We start from the raw sequence: 21,077 nt of genomic DNA, 5'->3' as shown, positions 1-21,077 counted from the left end.
TCGCTTTGGCCATTAAAACAGCAGCAGCGACTTGAAAGAAAACCAAGGAATTAAGTAGGTCGTGGTTACGAATGCTCTTAAACCTGACGGAAATTCACCTCCACGGCTTCGGTCGGGATTTCTCTCCAAAATTAATACAAACTGAGCTACTCTCCCTTTTCTCCAATTGCTATGATGCCATTTAGGTCCAAAATCTCTGCCCTGGTTTTGGTGCAAAACTTGACGCCAAAACTTCAAGTAGAACCAGGAACCTTCACCTTCATTAACGAAGTTGGAAAGCTAAAGAGGAGGGAAATAGCGAGTAAGAGTGGGTATGCGCATACAAACGTGCGCGTGTTGGGGGGCCTCGGGGTGACATGCACGGGTCCCCCCTCTGCTTCCCCTGCACTGAGCCTCATCTCGCTCACTGCGTGCAGCCCCTCTGAATCTCTGCAATGCAATAAATTGACTGCAAAAAGCAAAGACCATTTGAGTCTAGCGGACAATTAAAGTGAAAAACTCTGCTTTTGTTCAAAGCCTCATTAAACATCATTACATTGCAAAAATGATGTAAAGGAAAAGTGAATTATCTATATCCTTACATGTCACTGTGTACTGTATACTAAGGGGTCTTAGTACAACTGGGAGTCACACTTCTAACACCAAAATGGGGAACTTGGATCAAATTCAGGGCCTATTCAGCACTCTCTGCTCAAACCATCCTCTTACTGAAAGGAGGCTTCCTTAGGCTCTCAAGCCACTTCAGTACTTACATATTTTTATGCCATTCCAATTCTATTCGACATTTTTGGTTACATTTATAACATTGAAACAGGACTTTGAAACACTCATTTTGCTTTGAAACACTCATTGCTCACAATGAAACCTGCAAGAACATTCAACTGTATGTAAATCCCCAATAATACGTTGTCTCAGTATAGCACAGGCCAAGACAACTGCAGTGGTCCAACACAATTCTTACTCAGTAGCAACATTTATAGTAAAGTGAAATCAGTGCCTAAAACAGAGAACAACGGGTTAACTCCAATTCTCAGTTACAACTGAGAATTACAACATAACTCCTATGAAACCTCCCCAGAATAAACTGCTGTGCGATTTCATTTTCGCCATGCATTCCCCATTGCCCTTCTTCAGCTAGCCCTGCAAGCAGAAGGCCACCCAGCGATCCCTTCGCAAAGCAAAATATTCCCGAGTGGCAGGAGGTGGGGAAGGGCAGCGCGCGGGGGGACGAGGCAGGGGGTCTGCACGCACCTGGCCAGGGGACCCCCATCAGCAGCAGCCAGCCAGAGCCAGTGCCCTTATTCTGCAAAACAGTTCCCTTAATTTGGAAAAAGCAACTAAATTTTAATCTATGAAACAAACCGTGACAACAGTGGTCTGTAAGAGCTCTGCAATAATATTCCAGCGGTATAGGCCAAAACATAGTTTGATCTATAATTCCTTTCTGAAGATACGAAAAGTATTATAAACAAGCAGTATTATTGCTTTACAAGTAGGAAAAACTACACAAAAAAAACTCTCCTCATGACTAGTAAATTAATAAAATTTGCTCTCATTCCAGAGAAGTTATTTTTCTTCTCTAAAATAGTCCATTTCTATTAAGTGCTTTCTCAAACAGCATCTTGCAGGTATCTTCTACATACAAGCATTTAATTATACTGTTCCTGAATAATGCTTCTACTCCCTCTCCATCAGCGACTGGAAGCCTATATTAAGTGTGCTCCCCCATCTCAACCTGACACAGACCACGGCGGGGGATCTCACTCTTTTTGGACTGTTAAAGTGATCCACAGCAAATGCACTGCTTTCATAAGCTTGCACTACAGAACCCATAAGGCTGCTACAAAAAATAAGATTATTAAGGTCACTTTACACCAGTGTGCATTAGCAGTCTTTCAACCTTAATTCTCCCTTCAGATTCTTCCACAAATGTTTTAATTTTTTCCTTTCATTAGAAACAGACCCTAATCAACAGTGAAGCCAACTTACTTGGTAAATTTATAGAAGAGGCACAGCATTTGAGAAACTTGGTAATATATAAGCAAAACAAAAGAGACTATGTACATTAACATAACGTAAAGTCCTATGTTTATAAATTCTAAAATATCACATAACAAACTTCTTAAAAGACAATCACATTGCATATTCTCTGGCATCAAAAACAGTATCTTGAGTTTGTTTGCATTTGCCACCACTTCAGGCAGTTCTACAATCATGTGTTTTCCTGATAATGCTGTTAAATTTGTTTACTTTTTCCAATCACTTAACTATACGTGCATGTGTCTTATTAGACTGCAGTATTGCTCCTTAAGTTAAACATCAAAATACATATTTGGTATTCGGATACCAATATTCATCCTATGAAGACAACTCAATTGTGTTTTGTTTTTTAAAGGCAAGAACAAACATTGGTTTTCTGCAACTGGGCGTGTTGCAAACCCTGTTATTGCTAGCATCAGAGGCACTAACAGCTGCTACCCTGGAGCAGGTTTCTTGATCCATCCCCAGCTACAACCATAGCTACCCAGCTTTCCAGCATCTTTTTTTTTTCCTTCCAAATACTTAACCCCAATAACATCCACCTCCTTTCCTGCACCTAGCAATACAACAATTACCTGCCAACTTTCACTCCAAAACCGTAAAATCCCCCAGAATCACTAATACAAAAGATTTCCTCAAAGACTAAATCTCCCAAGCTCTTCTGCAACTTGTTGGGAGCTCAACCTGAGCCATTAGCTTTGGATGACAAATACATGGATAACTTTGGAACAGAAACTATGCACGAGGTGTGGCTGGAAAGGAGGGGGACTCCCCATCACCCACTGGCCACAGCACCACAGCCAGCAGCTGGACAGAGGAAACCCAGTCCACAGTCAGCCCCAAGCGCTCTAAGAGGAAACAACTAACGACTCGTTTCTTCAGAATCATTTCATGATCACTTCTGTAGCAAACAGATGCCGGTACAGACCCAAATGTATTCTGCCCGTGGCATCCCCACTTCATTGTATTCGTCTGTCACACAGAAGCCGCTTTCTCATGCTGTGCATGTGCAAGGAAAGCAATTTTCTCCCTATCTATGCTGTAGTAAAAGAATTATTAGATAGAAGGGCGGCCTTTGTGGCTGATTCTCTGTAACAGTGAAACAAACGCTAGCACAAAACAGGATTCTTTTTAACAGACAATCCTAAAACAAAGAAAGAAAAAGAAAAATGAGAAAATTAACAGAAGCGAATACAAGTTTGTGCAGTAAGAAAAGAATCTAACAAAGCGTAATTTACTTGTGGGAGCTTCTCATCATGGAGTTTTTCAGCATTCTCTAAAATCATTTCTCCAATAAAAAGAAAAAAAATGATGAGAAACATTTAATTTTTTCTGACCTAATTTTTTTTGTTCAGTGCAAGATCCTTCTCCTTCTTTCTTGAATGAATTGGAAACCTGAGTAATAGTTCTTCGGTTGTTCACGATCCAATGCCTCAGATGGCAGGTTTGGGCCATATCAAGTATATATCCTTCCAAATCTTCAGCAGCTTTCTCTCAAGAATTAATGCTGATGAAATCTGTATCATGTTACATAGATTCTCTGTTCAAAACAGGAAGGACCAGAACAAAATGTATTGCCAGGAAAGAGGTTAAATCAGAGCTGCAGTCCTACAGCATCCTTCCTCTTGCAGTTTCTCCCCAAATGAATCTTCAGCCTTAGTCACCACAAAAGCCAAACATCATTTTGATCGCTGTATGGCCAAAACGCAAGGTTTCCCCTGTTACTGCATATGTTTATGCCCACACACACAAAGTGCCATGTCAGCAGCCCCTAGCCTGGTGGCCTGACACACATGCACTGTGTCCTGTCTCAAGACTGAGAGGACGATCACATTGCAGTCACACGATGAAGGACACATCCCATCATATGCGGGAAAAGGGCTGCAACATGTGGTCTGTGAACGTCTCTGACCTACCCAACTGAATCAAGGCCATGACTACTAGGAAAGCTATCCTACTGCAGGACTACGAAGAAAAGTGCAGTAGTTTTCACTATAGGCATTATCGACCCTCTTCAGCTGAATAAAGTGGCTGCCAACATTCCCTCTGCTTCAAGTCTCATTCCAGAAATCTTCATGCACGCAAAAGCCTCAGCCATACACCTGAGGTGTGTCTCGGCGAGCAAAGGAGAAATGCATTGCCTGGCAGTTTACGGGGAGTAGCTGATGTTCACCTCAGTTCTCCACTTCATTACTAGATGATACAATAGGTCTGACTCTGCAGCTGCATCCTCAGGTGACACAACAACACTATTAGACACATTAAGAACATTTTCTTTAAATAACAGAGATTTACAGTAGACTGAATTGCAGGCGGCTTCCTTTAGGTATGGTACATTCCCATCACAGCTCTATGGACCAGAGCAAGCCTCGAACTCCAGCCAAGTTGTGCACTGCGTCTCCTACTGCCACACATGATGCAGCCTCAGTTCAGATCACAGCACACTCCCTGCACAAGCACTAGAAATGCATCCTTCAGGGCACAGCTTCAGAACTGGTTCCTCCTTCATCTACATACTATCACATGGGTATAAAGTTGTTAGCACCATTTATTCTTATCCCAAACTTTTTACATAGAAGGTCCACAGTGAGTCTCAACCCTAGTTTTTTAGAGCAATTACTCTTAATTGCTCATGAACTTCATGGCGATGATATTTGCAGCAGAGGATCAGTCAAAAAATAAATGCACAACAGAGTTTTGGCCTGAAATTTTAAAACATGACTGCAAATGTTCTAATATGAGCACTAATCAGAGGCAGGAAAATATATACTATCCAGCTATATTCTCACCTTAGCTCCATTTCTCAAGGAGCTGTTCCTGTTAATCTGTTTCACCTAGAGTCCAGATTGACCTTTTCTCCTAACTTCATTTTCCCGGACCTTCACTTTCTATAAAAGAATCCCAGCTAGGAGGACAGACTAAGACTAAAAACACTGCTTTTCAATAGCTTCCTTTTCTGTCACATGGATGAAGGATAAAAAGCCCATCTTGAACACAGATGCAGCAGGCACACTAATACATTATGTAAACCACAGCAAATAATTTATAGCTTCCTAAAAGCAGCTCCTTTTAAGGTGCACTGCTGATGTAATACAAGTTACAAAAAAGAAAAAGTAGAGCATGGACTTCAGCATGCAAAACCTCACCTACAGAGTGTATTGGTAATGAATGAAAAGGAAACCTGCATCCCCCTCTCAAAAAAAATTTTTATCTCAGCATAAATTTTGCTTCCCTTCATATTTTGTTCACTGAAAAGATCCAGGCTCCATAAACAAGGATGTTGAGATTTCAAAACACAGGCTCACTCTGTTATGAATACACTCAACTAAATACTGGAAGATACTTCAGCATTACGTTTCAGTTAAAGGTCAGAACGGGCATCTTTTCCCTCTTCTTCACAAACAATATTTATAGAGCATGCATGGGCACATTTCACTTTACGTATGGTGCACAGACTTGCTGGCATGGAGAACGGCCTGTCGCACAGCTATGGCATATCGCCTAAACAAAAACGTGCCAAAAGCTGGTTGAGGCACCTAAGTTACTACTAAACACACACACGCACGGCTTCACAAAGCTCTACTGCTTCTGTGCTGTATCCCTCAAAGGCGTATTTCACAGAATCACAGAGCAGCCAGAACATCATCTGGTCCTACCCTCCCGCTCAGAGCCATCCCTGCCTAAATAAACAACTAACAGAGCATCAGATCCCTTTTTGATTAAGTCCTTCAATACTTGTTCAGTAGTGGCACTATGAGCACCAGCAAGGCCACTCCTGAACGAACACACACGTTTCTTTGCCAATGAAGTGGCAGGAAAACAAAGGAAACGACAAAACAGTAAAATCTGAGGACATGATCAAGTCTTGAGCCAAGTTCATTGTAGATACAAAGCTGTATTCTTCTTATTCCCTCCTCTATACGTAGTTTCTCATTTTTATATTTATAGTAAATCTCTCTAAATAGAGGATTACATTTTAAGGCTTTAGGATTATCAGACTTCTATGTAGTCATTGAGATTAAAAGTATTTAATCTAAATGCATTTCTAGATATATTGGATGAATGCTGCATCCAACTGTTGAGTGAGGGGTTTCTTTATTATTTTTTATTAGTAACAGGACACTTCACGCTTGCCATACTCAGCGTCTCCTGAGCTAATTGTAGATGATACTTCTTTAGAAGCTAGCAGTGCAGTAACTTCTCAATTTTTCAAGTAAGGCTGATACATGATTTTCAATATTCCTATTAAATCTAAGGAACAAAAGTTTAAAAAGCTTTGAATAAATCAAGTTATCTGAAGCAATTGACATTTGCAACCTCTGTAAGTCCATTAAGAATTTGCATTTTGAAAGAAAGTGTGTCATTTTAAGAATTCATATAAGAAATATTGCCTTTTGGACTTGCTGTGCCATCTGTTATATAGGTGGTTAGTACTAAGGAGTCTTCTTTTTTGGCAGTGTGGGAAAGCGGTTGCTTTTTTCTTCAACAACACAAGCAAGACCTTTGTCCGAGCAATTAAAACTCAAGGAAACAGGTAAGTAATGCAGTCACTTCCCACGGTATCTAATTAATCCATGTCAAGCAGGACAAAGGTAAGTTTACTTTGGCTTAAACTTTACCAGAGCAAATATACCATGGAAATGTGTGCACACTACTGTTTCCAGAAGGATATTTTTTTCCTTCATTTTTATAACTGAAGCCTATCTACATTTGACTTATATAGGAACTAGGGAATCACACACCTGGAATGTTTATACACCTTCATTCATTATTTATTAAGTTCAGTGTTCACAGTAAGAAAAAAACCAGCCAGGTCTCCTGTCACAAATATTTTCCTGTACTAACATTTAGATACATGGTACCATCAACCATGAACACATTGTTTTCTGATAATAAATAACATCATACTGAAGTCTCTTCAGTATCATAGTAGTATTTACTGGATACTCAACACTATTTATTTTCTTGACCAAAAATGCCCAAATTAAAAAAACCACACAATTTTTGGATTCACACTAAAACTTCTTAGAAGCTTAGAGCCTGATCTCCAATCAATTACAGATTTCCTAATCTATGTTGCATGTTGAAAAGGAAAGTGCAAGTCTTTAGTGCATCAGATGCATTTACAGTCATAACTGGGAATATATGGCCCAAGACAACATAATTTACTCTATCATAGCTCACTTCTGTATTGTATTTCTTGCCATTCTGTGAAACCACTCAGTATAGAAAAAGGTCAAAAAGCATCAGTGACAGTTTTACTTCTTACATTCTAATTCTCATACTGCTGAACAACAATTTATATATAACAAAAATGAAAAATACCAAATCAGACAGTTTCACATCTGCTCTACACTTTTCAAATTCCCATATTTGCTCTTCTAAAATTCTCCTCTTCCATTTGAATAACAAAAAGAATAATTTCCCACACATCAGCTGGGCTGTCAAGTAAGTATATTTCAGTACTCTTCTCTTCAGATTTATTTAGTAATTTGTTTTTCACCCTGATGTACTGTAATTTCATAATCAATGTATTCCTGGACTCTGGTATGCACTTTAAATGAATGGCTGAGTTTCCACACAAGAAATTATTTTTTCTTATTGAAATATGCATCAAGCCCAGTATTGAGAATGAGTCTTGCCCGTAACACACACAGAGAACACTCCCCAGGTATGCCTTCCCCCATCAATGTCCCCCACCTAGAAAACTACTAATAAATGTTTTTAATGCCTCTCCAGGCATTGTTTAAACTACTAATAGCATTGGTATTGATTTACAATAATTTCATATTTCACATTCATGTATTTTATAATCTTCTACTATTTCAACAGAATATTTATATTGTTACTTAGAATAAAATCACTGTCCTAAAAAAGTTGCACTTGGTTATTTATCCCACCCAGCAATTACAGAAGAGAAACACAAGGTAACTAATGGGTCTTTTCACAGAGGGGAAACCCAGAAAAATAAAGTCCTTATAGCTCTCTGAAAAGTCATAAAGAAATCTACAGAGCATCTCTGTTTCTTCCAAAAAAAACAAAGAGAACATATAAACATACAGCCTGCACAAGCAATCGGCATAGGTTTTATTTATATTCGTATATATAACATCTGTGCCAGTGGTTACTAATGCAAAATTAAAATAAAAGCTAATGCCGTTGTCTTCCTGCAAAGGAACCGTTAGGCAGGCTCGTATTTTACATCAAATTTCAGTCAGCAGTGTTTTCAAATTTTAAAAGATTTTACATAAGCTGCACATGTTTAGTGCCAAAGATATTTGTCACCAACTTGCTTTGCTGATCTCTTCCAACAAAACATTTATAATGCCACTGTATCTTATAAACTGGTTATTTGGTTTAAATACTGCTCCTACTAATCTCATCAACAGCTTTCAAACATCCTTCTCAAAGTATTGATTTAGATCTGGTGAAAACTAAACAGCTTCTTACCATTCCGATCCAATATTTCCCCCGTCTGGAGTCCAGGAGCAAGGAGCTGTTGCACTGCTTACTAGAGACACCGGAGGCTTTGGAAGCAGAGAATGTTTTATGTGGTTAAAATGTATCACCACTGATTATATTTCAGTCCTTCAATTCCTAGCCTTGATGCTTTGGAAATCAGCCAATCCAAGCGATAAAGAGGTTTGCAACAAGAAGTTGCAAAATTTGCACAGAGAACGCTTCATAAAAATATTTTGCTTCTTGATACTTGTTTTTTATATCTGCTAAATGTTAAAATAAATCCTGGCTCCCTCTTCCCTCCTCCTCTTTTTTTTTTCCCCCCTTCAAAATGAGATTCATATATTGTTCATAAGGGACTTTAGCACTTGCTACAGCTAGGCACAGTGCAGACAGGCATCATGCCAGATTACACATACAGCTCTGCCAAGATACCTGAATCTTGACTTGCAACAAACCCTGTTATTCCAAACATGGATCTTCCTAAGCCAAAGCTCCTAACTTTGCCAAAACACACAGTGTTTTTGCAAGGCAGCCAAATACCCCTTCAGATTAGGAAAAAGCATTTTTTATTTGCAGTGGGATTGTTCTTTGTTGGGTATTTTTCCTACATCTTTTCCTAGCAAAGACAAGGTGGAAAGTTTTGAGGAGCTGAAACGATCAGCCAGCACTTCTACTACACATTTCAGCCCCTATCTCCCCTTCAAAAACACACACACAAAAAGCTGCTCTGCCACACTGTAATTGTCATCAATTAGTTAATATCAGCTGTGACACCCCAGAATACTACTGTGCTAGATGGAGAACAAAGATGGTCCGGACCCTATGGACCTCATAACCCAGCAACGCAGTGAGCGAGGAAGCAGAGGGGACCAGTCAAGCAGTCAGGGCTAGTTTGAGAAGTACTTACAACAACACATCAGCAACTTGACTACTGCCAAGCCTTTTGGGCATCACAATAAAGGAGTTTTAAAGACAAGGTCATCAAGGGATAAGGAGATTACGTTGGAGACACGTTGTAGGAGTTGCTCTCAAGGAGGAGGTATATCACTGCACTGAGAGAGTGCAAGAGCGAGTGTCTAAAATTTTAATGATGGGATGATATAGGATAGAGTTGATGTTTCCCCAGTGAAGGAGAGACTGTAAAGGTCTAGAAAAGTTAAGACCACTCTCGGTGCAAAGTGAGAAAAGAAACTCTGGAAAGAGGTTGATACCTTTCCAATCTTCTCTTTGCAACGGGTTCTAATAATGATTTTCACAGGATCTGTTTGAACGGGTGTAAGAGCACAAGAATGATTTGAAGAAGGCAAGAGAAAAGAATGCTGGACTAATCAGCGTGCAATTTGAATAACAGCTAGATGAAAGGTTTTGTTCAAACAGGAATGACCTTATTTTTCAAACTACATATAGAAATAAGACTTACACATCAAGAATACCGAAATCTATTTTGGGGCCAAAATATAGAGAAAGGTCAAAGTAAAAAATTATACTTCTGTAAGGGCTACCACGATAGGGTTAGGTCATTTTCCAGAGTGACAAGAAAATAATAGTAGGAGAATCTACAGGAGTTCTGTTTAGCCATGCTGAGCTTAAGCTAATAGCTAGATATTCACACAAAGATCTCTTCAGTTCTGGCTGAAGAAGAAAGGTCTGGAATAAAGAAATGTATTGGCAAGTCTTCGTGACAAAGATGGAATTAGAACCTTGCTTGCAGATGAGATTATCTGGGGTAAATAAAGAAGAGAAGGGGACCATCATTCAAGCCCTTATGAAACACAGCAAGATGGAATAGAAATAAGTACAGTCCTCAGAAACAGGCACTGAAAGAATAATTAAGAAGGCAGAAAGGAATATTCAAAGAAAACAGGCTCTTAGAAACCAAGAGACAAAATGTCAAAACAGGAATAGACAACAGGTTACAAGATAGCCGACAGGTTAAAGGAAATCAGCACAGAGTACTGTTTTCACCATTTAGCCAGAAGCCAGAGGTGGCCCTAAGCAGTTGCCAGGGAGGACACAGCACAGGAGCTGCCCTGGCTCCACTCTTCCGGGTATCACTGATACTCAGCAGATGATTTCGTGAAAGAGTTCAGCTGCAATGAATCATATTTGGGGAGGGGAAGGGGCTGGGTTTTTAAATACATTCTTCTTTCCATCTGAAGATTCTTCAGCCATCTTGCTAATCTATGGGCATCCTTCCTGCAATTCTTTTGGGAAAATTCTGAAATCTTTATAGAAGGTATTTGTTGCAATATTGATCAGATGCTGAATACAAAGGCATGCAGTGAACTCTTGCTCCCATGAGTTTCTAAACAAAACGTGTATACAGCATAGTGATAGCGCCTGATGCATACGTGCAAAATCTCAGTTTTCAACCCTGGCTTTCAGTCAAGGATACCAGAATGTTTCCATTTTGTTATCTAAGAGTTCAAAATTATTTCAATGCATACACAGTTTTGCAAATCTGCAACTGTCTTCTCATACTTAGAACATACACCTTCCAAATTCAAGTGCAAACATGGAATCATAGAATCAGTAAGGTTGGAAGGGACCTCTGGAGATCATCTAGTCCAACCTCCCCACTCAGCAGGGTCACCTAGAGCACGTTAGACAGGGTTGCATCCAGGTGGGCCTTGAAGATCTCCAGAGAAGGAGACTCCACAACCTCCCTGGGCAACCTGTCCCAGTGCCCTGTCACTCTCACAGGGAAGAAATTCCCCCTCACGGTCAGGCAGAACTTGCTGTGCTTCAATTTCTACCCATTGCCTCTTGTCCTGTGAAAAGAGTTTGTCCCCCTCCCCTTGACACCCTCCCTTCAGGTACTTATACACACTGATAAGATCCCCCCTCAGTCTTCTCTTCCCCAGGCTGAAGAGGCCCAGCTCTCACAGCCGTTCCTTGTAGGGCAGATGCTCCAACCCTCTGATCACCCTTGTAGCCCTATGCTGGACTCTCTCCAGTAGCTCCATGTCTCTCTTGTCCTGGGGAGCCCAGAACTGGACACAGTACTCGAGACGAGGCCTCCCCAGGGCTGAGTAGAGGGGCAGGATCCCTCCCTCGACCTGCTGGCAACAGTCTTCCTAATGCCACCCAGGATATCATTGGCCTTCTTGGCCACAAGGGCACATTGCTGACTCATCTGCTACATTTAACTAGAGGATATTTTTATATCAAAGTAGCATTACCAAGCATTATAACGATATGAAACCAAAAAATCATTCAAGTTAAATGATTTACTTTAGCATTGCACTCTTGCTTCAGAAGAGCACAGACCTTGGCTTTTCCATCCAGAGAAACCTTAAAGTTCCTGTCACTCACAAAAATCCTTTCTTTACCTTCACCTTATATTTTCTACACAGGTCTATAGAATTTCTCTCTTTAAAAGATGAAATCATATCTCCCTGAGGTTGAGTATCACCCTTACCTTAATACTCTGTTGACTGCTTACAGTCCTCTCACTGTAAGTATGTATGTATGTAAGGAGTAAGGATGTATTGTCAGGCTTTCCCCACCACCCTCAGCAGATTAACTGGCATTCCCCATGCTTCAGAGACCAGTTTAAAATGAGGATAAAGTTCTCAAATACAACCTCTAATGTTCTCTAACCACCTACAGAAAAGTGGCTTACAGACATCATGATAAAAACCTTTCCATAAGCAGTGATCTTTCCAATGGAAAGACACAAGGAACTCTCCAAATGCTCTAGATGGTTAAGGAAAACATGAGAAGGGTGCCTGACAAAACTGAAGTTGGATTCAAATTACTCTGATTTTTGTGATGAAAAGAACTCGTGTGTTGACATGTATTCTTGCCTTCATGTATTCATGCTCTTTTCACGGTAAGAGACTCCACATTAGAGCCCTCAGCCTGCAATAACTGAATAGTTGCATTAAAATAGTATCAAACATACAGCAAGTGATCAAAGAATTGAGTGGGAGAAACTCTTGCCCTGGGAGAAGAAACTATTTTATTTTGACATTTGATTTCTATCTCAAGACATGACGGAAAAACAAAGTATTTCAATTTTTCAATGAAATTAAGGATTCTGAAAAATATAAATGCAGACCTGTCAAATTGTTTTGGATCTACTTGGGATGCTGCAAAACCAAACACAACAAGGAGTTATGGGTTTCTTGGGGCACTCCGAGTCTACCTCTTTTCCAAATTGCACCTCACATTAAGTAGCACTGGCTCTACCTGTAGTTTTTAACGAATAATGGAAAGATGCATGCACATGTTGCTACAAATGACTAAAAACAATTCATAACTCTAATGGGTAAGGAGACATGTATGCAGTTAAATTTGACTTCACATGGCAAAGAAACTAGACTACGTAAGTCTGGAGGAATTCTAAAAATCAGTAAATGAAACTAAATATAAAATTTCAGAAATAATCTTCTTCAGATAGCAATTTCTTCATTTATTTGGGTCCTTTCACCAGGCCCATTACTTCAAAACAAGCTCGCTCTCTCTCTAACATCCTAGCTGCTTGTTGTAGATTTTGGCTGCCACTAACCTAATTAGTTTTTTCAGAATTAACATCTTTGTTTCAAAGAAGTAAGTGCATTCTGTAAGTCAGTGAGGTGCTATTCCTTTAGCACTAAAAAATGCTAGTATGGAGCATGGCCCTATGCCCAGCAGGGTCTGCTAGTTAAATGGGTAGTGCTAGTACACAGTGGACGATGGGTTTTCACTGTCATCGAGACCAAACACTGCTTACAAGGTTCACAGAGACCCTTTTCCATTATTTGGTGAAAAGCTGACAGGGTATGTAAGAGGTGAGAACAGCTACAGAAGAAATGCCATCATGCTTAAATAAATAAACGAACAAAATATAGCCTTCTTATCTATCAGATGCAGCTGAAAGAACATATGAGTGCTGCCTCCCAGAGTCCAGCCACCTGGAAACAAGGCTTGCAGTTGCGCTGCGACATGCTGATTCAGCGCCCACAGAAACCCTCTCCAGGGGCTGGGAAACAGCAACTACGCCGGCTGCTCCCGGGCTGTGCAGCATCGCCCCAGCTCCTGCTATGCACAGGCAAACGCACAAGCTCATAAAAAAAATAATAATAATATTTAAAAAAAAAATGTAGAGACCCTTGTTCTCAACCAGCCCTGAGATTGCAGCACGGAGGTCCTAGAGGGCTAGGGGAGGCACTGTCAAGCAGCCCAGCACCATCCTGAGAGAGTGGGCAACTCCTGACACCCATCCCAACTACCATCAAGAGTGACAGAGAAGATGATGCTGCTCCTGCTCACGCCACAGTTGAGCCGGTCAGACCAGCACTGCGTTCCTTCACCTGGGTACTCAAACTGGCATACAACTATAAGGATGCCTGAAGCAAGAAGCAAATGTTTAAGGAATCCTATTTAAAGAAATTTAAGTTTTGTACATGATGTTTTGGTCACTAGTCACTGTCTGGTTCTTAACATGCCACTGCTTTGCAACATTTACAGGATGCTCCTGCCACGCATCCTTCCGTCGCAAAATACCAGCTCAAGACATATTGAAAAAAAGAGCCAAATAAAGTCTTATCCTACTTTTTAACCAAGGAAAAATAACTTTTTTCATACGTGCTAGTGAAGATTAGACACAGTCTTAAAATACTGAACTTGTTATCAGTGTAATACTTCATCAGCCACCAAAACATCTCCATTACAGAGAAAAGCAGCTATCCGAACGGGTATTCCCCCAGCAACTACCACTCCTAGAGAAACACTTGTCAGTATTCAAAATAGCAAGTAAAAGCCTAGCAGTCGACATAAATCACAGCACGTCTCCCGTTCTTCCCTTGCTTTCCAGCGAGGCGATTTCTGCCAGACATTTTCTACTACCTTCTCGTTCACCACGAGGGGGAGGCACAGCATCGCAAGGGCCCAACTCTCCAGGAGCAGAATAAATGCAAAAAGCAGAAGTATGTCGTTACCTTATAATGAGCATTTGAACTAACTTGATTAAGCTAAGCAAGAATGATCACAATATATGCTACTGACTATTTAATGAAACAGAGTTTTATACAAAAAGCCTACATGATGTATATACTGAAAAATAGCCAGTTTTAAAAATAACTAATCGTTATTAATGGATTTGGTCTCCTATGTAACAACATTAGCAGCATTGATGTAATTTAGTTTTGTTTACATGTGAAATTATACATAATTTTTCTGCATTGTAACAGACATTTATATATATATAGACGACTGCTGCAGTCGTCTGCCCGATGCTAATCTCAAACTCGGCTGGAAGAGGAAAGAAGCGGCAGAAAGATCAAAGCGGCCTCCGCTAAGCTGAGAAGTCTGAGAGCTGCTTGGGTGAAGCAGCACCCGAGGAGATCGCCCAGGCTCAGTGTGACCGCAGGGCCACCGTGCACCAGGGTCACCTGAGCCTGTGATTGCCTTCATCACAAAGTTACTCCAAAGCTGCCATCAGAAAGCCGGTGCCAGACACAGAGACACATGCTAGAGCAGGATGGCTCAGGAAAATGCCAGAGGAAGCCCAGAGGCAGCCACAGGGTACTACTACAAAATCACATGGTGAAGAAAATGCAGAGGAAAAGCATCAGCTGACCAAGGATCATGGTCTGGGGTGACAACACCATACCTGAAAGACATGGTGGCACAATCCCAAGCAGCAGGGCCTGAGGAGTGCCAAATTGTTTCAGTGTAACTAGCTCAGTGACAACCATACTTTATAAGAAAAACCACACAAGCCTCTCCACCTAGTCCTTGGGAAAAGCAGTGATTCTAAGAGAGATCTGAAAGACAGCTAAACTTCATTTCTGAACAGCATCTGTTCAGGTACCACACACGGGAAGGCCAGGGGAAGCAGGTGACACTAGCTAAACACATCTCCAAATAGGCAATGAGCAAGAAATTGAGAAGGCAAGTGACTGCTACAGATCTGTGAAAACTTGCAAAGTCCACGCACTACGTGACTCCAGCACAGGTTGACCAAGGAGCAGCCCTGCACGGTGCTGAGGGACGTCGGTGAGGACAGGACTGCCTTTGCCATGCTACTAGGACAAAATGTCAGCTAATATCAATGGGTACCTGGATCTGCCATCCCAGCAGCTACCATTCTCCCCAGTACAATCTGTGAGAAAGATGAACTATGAAGATAAAATGTGGAGATAGTGATAGGCTTAAAGGAACACAGAAGTAAAATGCTGTGGGATTCAGCCCAGGTCTGAGTCTAGCAGGACAGCCACCTGAGTCACCAAAGTAGATCTATGTATCACAGAACACCCAAAGGAAAAAACAAAAGAGCATCAGCAAATAGATGTTATTAAGTAGCCACATGTAGGTGCACTACAGACATTGCAAAAAGCCAAGAAAGAGAGAAAGAAAAGACCCAGAAAGAACTACCTCAAACAAACAGACAAAAAAAAAAAAAAAAAAAAAACGAAGAAAAAACCCAAGTATTAACCAGTATCAGAGATGAAATTAATGGGGGCACTCATAAGAGTAAAGATCAGCAGGGACAAACACTTCCATACCGCAAACGCTTTTTCAGTGCTCTGAGAAAATGACTTTCTGAAAAAGTGAGAGGAGGATTATGAGAACATTCTCAGAAACAATAGACTGCAAAACCTGGTAACATCTCGGGAAAGGACACAGTGAGTGGTCAGACAGCTGAACAGAAACTGGTCCTGGAAACGACAGCATGTCTGAAAAATTGATGGTAGCAGCGGATGATAGTCTAGCCCACTTGCAGCTAAGTGTGCTAGTAAGAAGAACAGTGAAGAATTGATTTTGGTGATAAGACCTTTGAAAGGCTTCTAGAAAAAAAAAGGGCACTTCTGAGCCAACTCCTTTGAACAAAATCCTCTCCAAGGTGGAAAGAGGTTTAAAAAAAATTACTTAAGGGACAGACTGTTTTCCTCAAAGACAGAGGGACAGTGCAGCTGAGGCTTTGTCCAAAGCTAATTGTGAGCAAATAGAGTGAGATCAGCAGGAAAGGTGTCTTACACTAGTTTTTACCAAACCTAAAAGAGAAGTCCGTTCAAGGAAAGACTGCTGACCTGAATGGTGTGGGGGCTCCTGTCTATGCAAAAGTGAAGTCAGGAGTGACTTAGTGACAAACTTTGAAAATTGATGGTGTAAAATAAAAAAGCTGATAAGAGAGATGCTATCTTACTGTATCAAGAGATGGACAGAACTACCACTCCAACAGCCACAAGCTTCAAAGCAACTATACATGCAACCAGATCAAAAAATCCAATGGTTTAGATCTAATTTTGACCTAATAGGCACATAAAATATGGCCTTGGAAAGTCACATTGCTTCCCACCACAGGTCTGTGAATGATTTATATTTATACTAGGTATTTTGCAACAAAGCTGTCTTTCATTTCAGGAGGATGTAAGAGGGCAGCAAAGTGGACAACACGGGCAGCTTTATGCACTTGCAAGGCCTCAACACGAGGGACAATGTTGCTCTCTCCCTGAGCTATCAAAGATAGAGTTGATGGTAATTCAAAGGACAATATGGAGAAGTGATCTAAAACCAGATGTGAAGTAACACATGAATATTCCCAGCTTTGCTCTTTGCATCCGAAACATCGCTGGCTTGGGAAATGAAATAGCAAAAAAGGAGAAACAAAAAAGAAGTTCCATTTATCTGCACAAATCCAGCAGACAAAACATGATCATCTGGTTGGAGACTGTGTTCTGCAAGGAAGTGACTGGACAGTGGAATAGTGCTTGAGTAGAGATCTAAAAACACTATATGCAAAGCACAAAGTAGAGCAAGATTATAACATATGCCTGACGTGTACAATCATTATACTGCACTGGCAGAAGAAGAAATGAATAATAGACATTTATAGTAATTTAGATTAATGCTCACATTTTTGCAGTGTTGCTGAAAGCTACTGCTCAGAAATTTAATGTTGGGTAATGAATAACCTAATGAACTTATTACAGGTCAAGCTGAACTGAAGGCACAGCTTAAGTTCATTAATGGTTTAATCATCTAATGACTTTAAGGTATTGCAAATTAGTCCCAAGAGCCAATTCAAGACCTAGGTATGCTTTTTTAGCCAATTTCTTTGCCAGCGTATCACCTGCTACCACAGCAGTTTCAGCTGTGTTTCACTTGTTACAACTGAAAAATACGGCCTTGATGTGATGAAGAGCATGAGCCTGAACCGTCAGGAGAAAGTCACTTTTGAAAAAACTAAGGGCAAAGAGAGATGCCAAGAGAACTCCACACATTGCAGAAAGATGTGTTAAGCCTCTTCCATTCTTCCTACGGGAAATGTCTCTTTGGATGACAAAGCAAATATCTTCCACTTTAACAAAAACCTGATGCCATTTGCTTACGTGCAAAACACTAGGAATACACTTTCCCAGGTGACGCGCAAGCCAAGCAATGGCCAACTCCTCTCCTTTCTCTTTCTGAAATTCTGAAATTAAATTGCAGCACTGGTGCTTCCTGCTGCTGATCCAGAAATCTAGTAGATTCCTGAAGAGGTAGTTTAATTTTACTGTTTAGAATTTCTGAGTTTCAAATTGCAAGGAAAGGAAAAAGAATATGAAGAGAAAGAATGTCTTGCCAAATATTACATACCAAGCGTATATCAGCCATGTTGAACACTTACATTTGCCAGATCAAAGTCTTGATTGGAGCTAGGCAAAAGTAAACAATTTCCCCTGGATACAAAATAGGGGCCACAAAGTACAGGTAACAGAAAAAATCAGCAGGAACTAAAAACACCAAAACATTGAAAGATTCAGCCCTGAAAAGGAGGGAAAAAATCATTAAAAATAGGAGTGCCCCTAAAAACCAAGAATAGTAGCCGCAGTGCTCCCTGCATTGTGTTTGAGTGCGGTGATCTTCCTTTCAGCTTCATCTTGGATAAACTTCAGTGGGAGCAGACCCCGACAGCTCATACTGGGGGCTCCCGGACCTATGAGGCTGACAGCAGAACAGCTGCAATATGGATGGAGTCACCTCCACCTTGCAGGTGCTCGCTCACCGCTTCACGACACGGAGAAGTTTGTCCCCAAAGGTGTTCCTGTCTCAACACACACATCTCTGCTGTTTGAATGAAGAATCTGAAAGATCTGATGCTCAGATTTAACTGCCAAATCAGTTAAAACGCTTTGTATTACATTATATGGAGCTCTTTTTACCTTGATAATCCTTTTCTTCAGAAAAGCAGGGAATGCAACTATTTTCATTATTTAGAGAGATTAGATGCAACATTTCTGCAGCTAACACAATAAAGCTTGCTCAATATTTTGACTCATTTCTGTAAGACAACAGCATTCTTTGAACCTGCTACAGATGATTTGACCACTAACTGGAGAAAAAGCCACAGTATGTCAACATAGGCTACAGAAAATAGCACAAAATACGAACCAGCCTAAACAGAGTTGCAAGTTTCTTTCCAGAGATCTAAATCTTCTATTTTTGCTTTATTTTGCCTTTACAGTTAAACAAACTATATATGGATTATATTTCTGATCTCCTAATATTTGGAGGTGTGTGCCGGCACCACTTCTTCACTCTGTCTTTATCTCACTCTATAGCTACATTACCCTGGCTTTTGGGGACTTTCTGCTTTCCCAGACAACAATCTGCAACTATGAGAAATGCATCTTATCACCTCTGCTCTCAGGGCCACTTTCCACAGTATGTACAATACCATCAAAAAAAATCTCTACATTTTCCTTGCTTGTAATTAAAAATAAATAAATTAAAAAAAAAAAAAAAGACTTCATGGTTTGGGTTTGCTCTTAGTCTCAACAGCAAAGATGATGATTCCTTCACAAAAAGCAGTCTTGAAAAGTAGCTGTACTTGAACTCCCCTTACAAACTTCTTCTGGCTACTTTCAACAGGGTATTGTTGAAGCTTTGCTGACGCCTCTGAATGCTAGAGAACCTCCAGCTAATTCAGGCCTGATTTCAGAAGAAAGTTGAATCTATTTGTGTTAAAAACAAAAAACAAACAAACAAACAAACAAACACCAACCAACCACACACACACACACACACACCCCTCCAAAACCACAAGAACCAAAACTTCAGCTCTATAAAGTGTAATTCTGAGGGCTAATATACAAACTTAAGCTGAATTTTGTTACTTTGAAGAACATGTATGTTTGGCTATATGATGAGTATGTCTATATTAGTATTTAAACTTGCTTCAAAACTGTACTTTTGAAGCAAGTCTCCTCATCACCTCCACTTAGTTTTTTTCTTGGAATAGTCTAGGAATAAACAAATTGGACTTACCTGGACTAAATTAAACCTGCAGACTTTTTTAGGGAGTTCAACTAATACTCACCTATTTCTAACAGATGTTCATTGAATAGGACAAGACTAGAGCTAATCCTGTTTAAACCTCCCAAATGTATGTATTATTGACACTCGCTCTACAGCACTAAGCATTTTGCTGTACAGATCTGCTTCTGCTACTCTGCACTATTTGCTAATGTAGACACAGTCTGTGCACGTGCCAGGGACAGATGAAATCAGGGCAGGATGTCTCATCTTAGAGACACTCACAATTAAAAAAGACAAGCCAAAAATTGAAATATAGTGGCTACAACACTGATCTGCAAGGCAGAGAACTAATTTCAATCCTCTGCTAAACCAGTAACTGAACAAGACAAATTGTCAAGTTGCACCTTTATTTCCTCCCCTTAACTTTCAGGAAAGACCTGTCTCTCACTCTGTTTGTACACTGCACAGCTCAAGAGGCCCTCATCTCAGCAGGAAACACTAGCCACCGCACTAACAGCACTAATAATGCTGTTAAAAATAAGAACGTAACCTCCAACTTTCTCTACACACTCTTAAGTAATTCAGCTCTCATGAGATTAGTATACATCTAGATTGCATTTACAAAATGCAACTCAATCACACAGTGAGCCGGAATGATCTCTGAAGCCAAGTCTAATCCATCCAGTCCAAGTCTCTGGATACTTATTCATGTTGTAACCTCACAGCCATGTCTCTGCACCTTCACTACTACCAGAACCAAAATGTCGATCATAGACGCCTACATGTCTTCACATGCTTCCTAAGCAAAGCACACTTGTTCTAGTCTGTCACCCAAGCTGAGCAGTCAACCATCCTATTAATTACTGTATTCATACATTTTACCTAGTCTCCAGTCTTATTTAGACAAAACTAAATTGCTGATAATGATTCTTTAAAAAAGAAAAGAAAAAAAAAGTTGCCTTTTCAGCATCTATCGAACTGAAAAAAATGTTGACTCAGTAACTACAACTTTCCAAAAAAGATAAAATAAAAAAAAGCAATAAAATTATCCGGCTGAGTAATGAGAATGCAGTCCTAACAGTGCTTCTCTGAATATACTCTGATTTATACTGTCCCTCACATACTGCATGACAACTGCCTACTCTGCAGCACTCTGCAGGCACTGAAAACATTCGGCCCCAGCTGAAAAGCAGTGCAGAACCTAAACAGTAAATCACCCTGCGAGCTCAAGGTAGGTGTTCTGAAGAGGTGGTAGGAAGACAGGGCAGCTGATCTTTGTCACCTTTTTCCTTTTTTAAAATAATGAAACAGCACTTGCTTGTGTCAGCATGCACGCTCACAGAAAT

General features: G+C 40.4%; 1 protein-coding gene across 1 annotated transcript in view; it reads right to left on the bottom strand.

The window, feature by feature from the left end:
- Positions 1-21,077, bottom strand: part of PLD5 (phospholipase D family member 5) — a 173,755-nt gene that overhangs the window by 130,936 nt on the left and 21,742 nt on the right. Inside the window, 2 exon segments of the mRNA XM_062573640.1 lie at positions 8,491-8,519; positions 8,522-8,567. Of these exon segments, the coding sequence (XP_062429624.1) occupies positions 8,491-8,519; positions 8,522-8,567 (75 nt within the window).

The sequence above is a fragment of the Rhea pennata genome, chromosome 3, assembly GCF_028389875.1.
Source record: "Rhea pennata isolate bPtePen1 chromosome 3, bPtePen1.pri, whole genome shotgun sequence".
In the NCBI taxonomy this organism is placed as follows: Eukaryota; Metazoa; Chordata; class Aves; order Rheiformes; family Rheidae; genus Rhea; species Rhea pennata.
The sequence above is the reverse complement of the archived record's forward strand: the minus strand, read 5'-3'. Positions and strand labels throughout refer to the sequence as shown.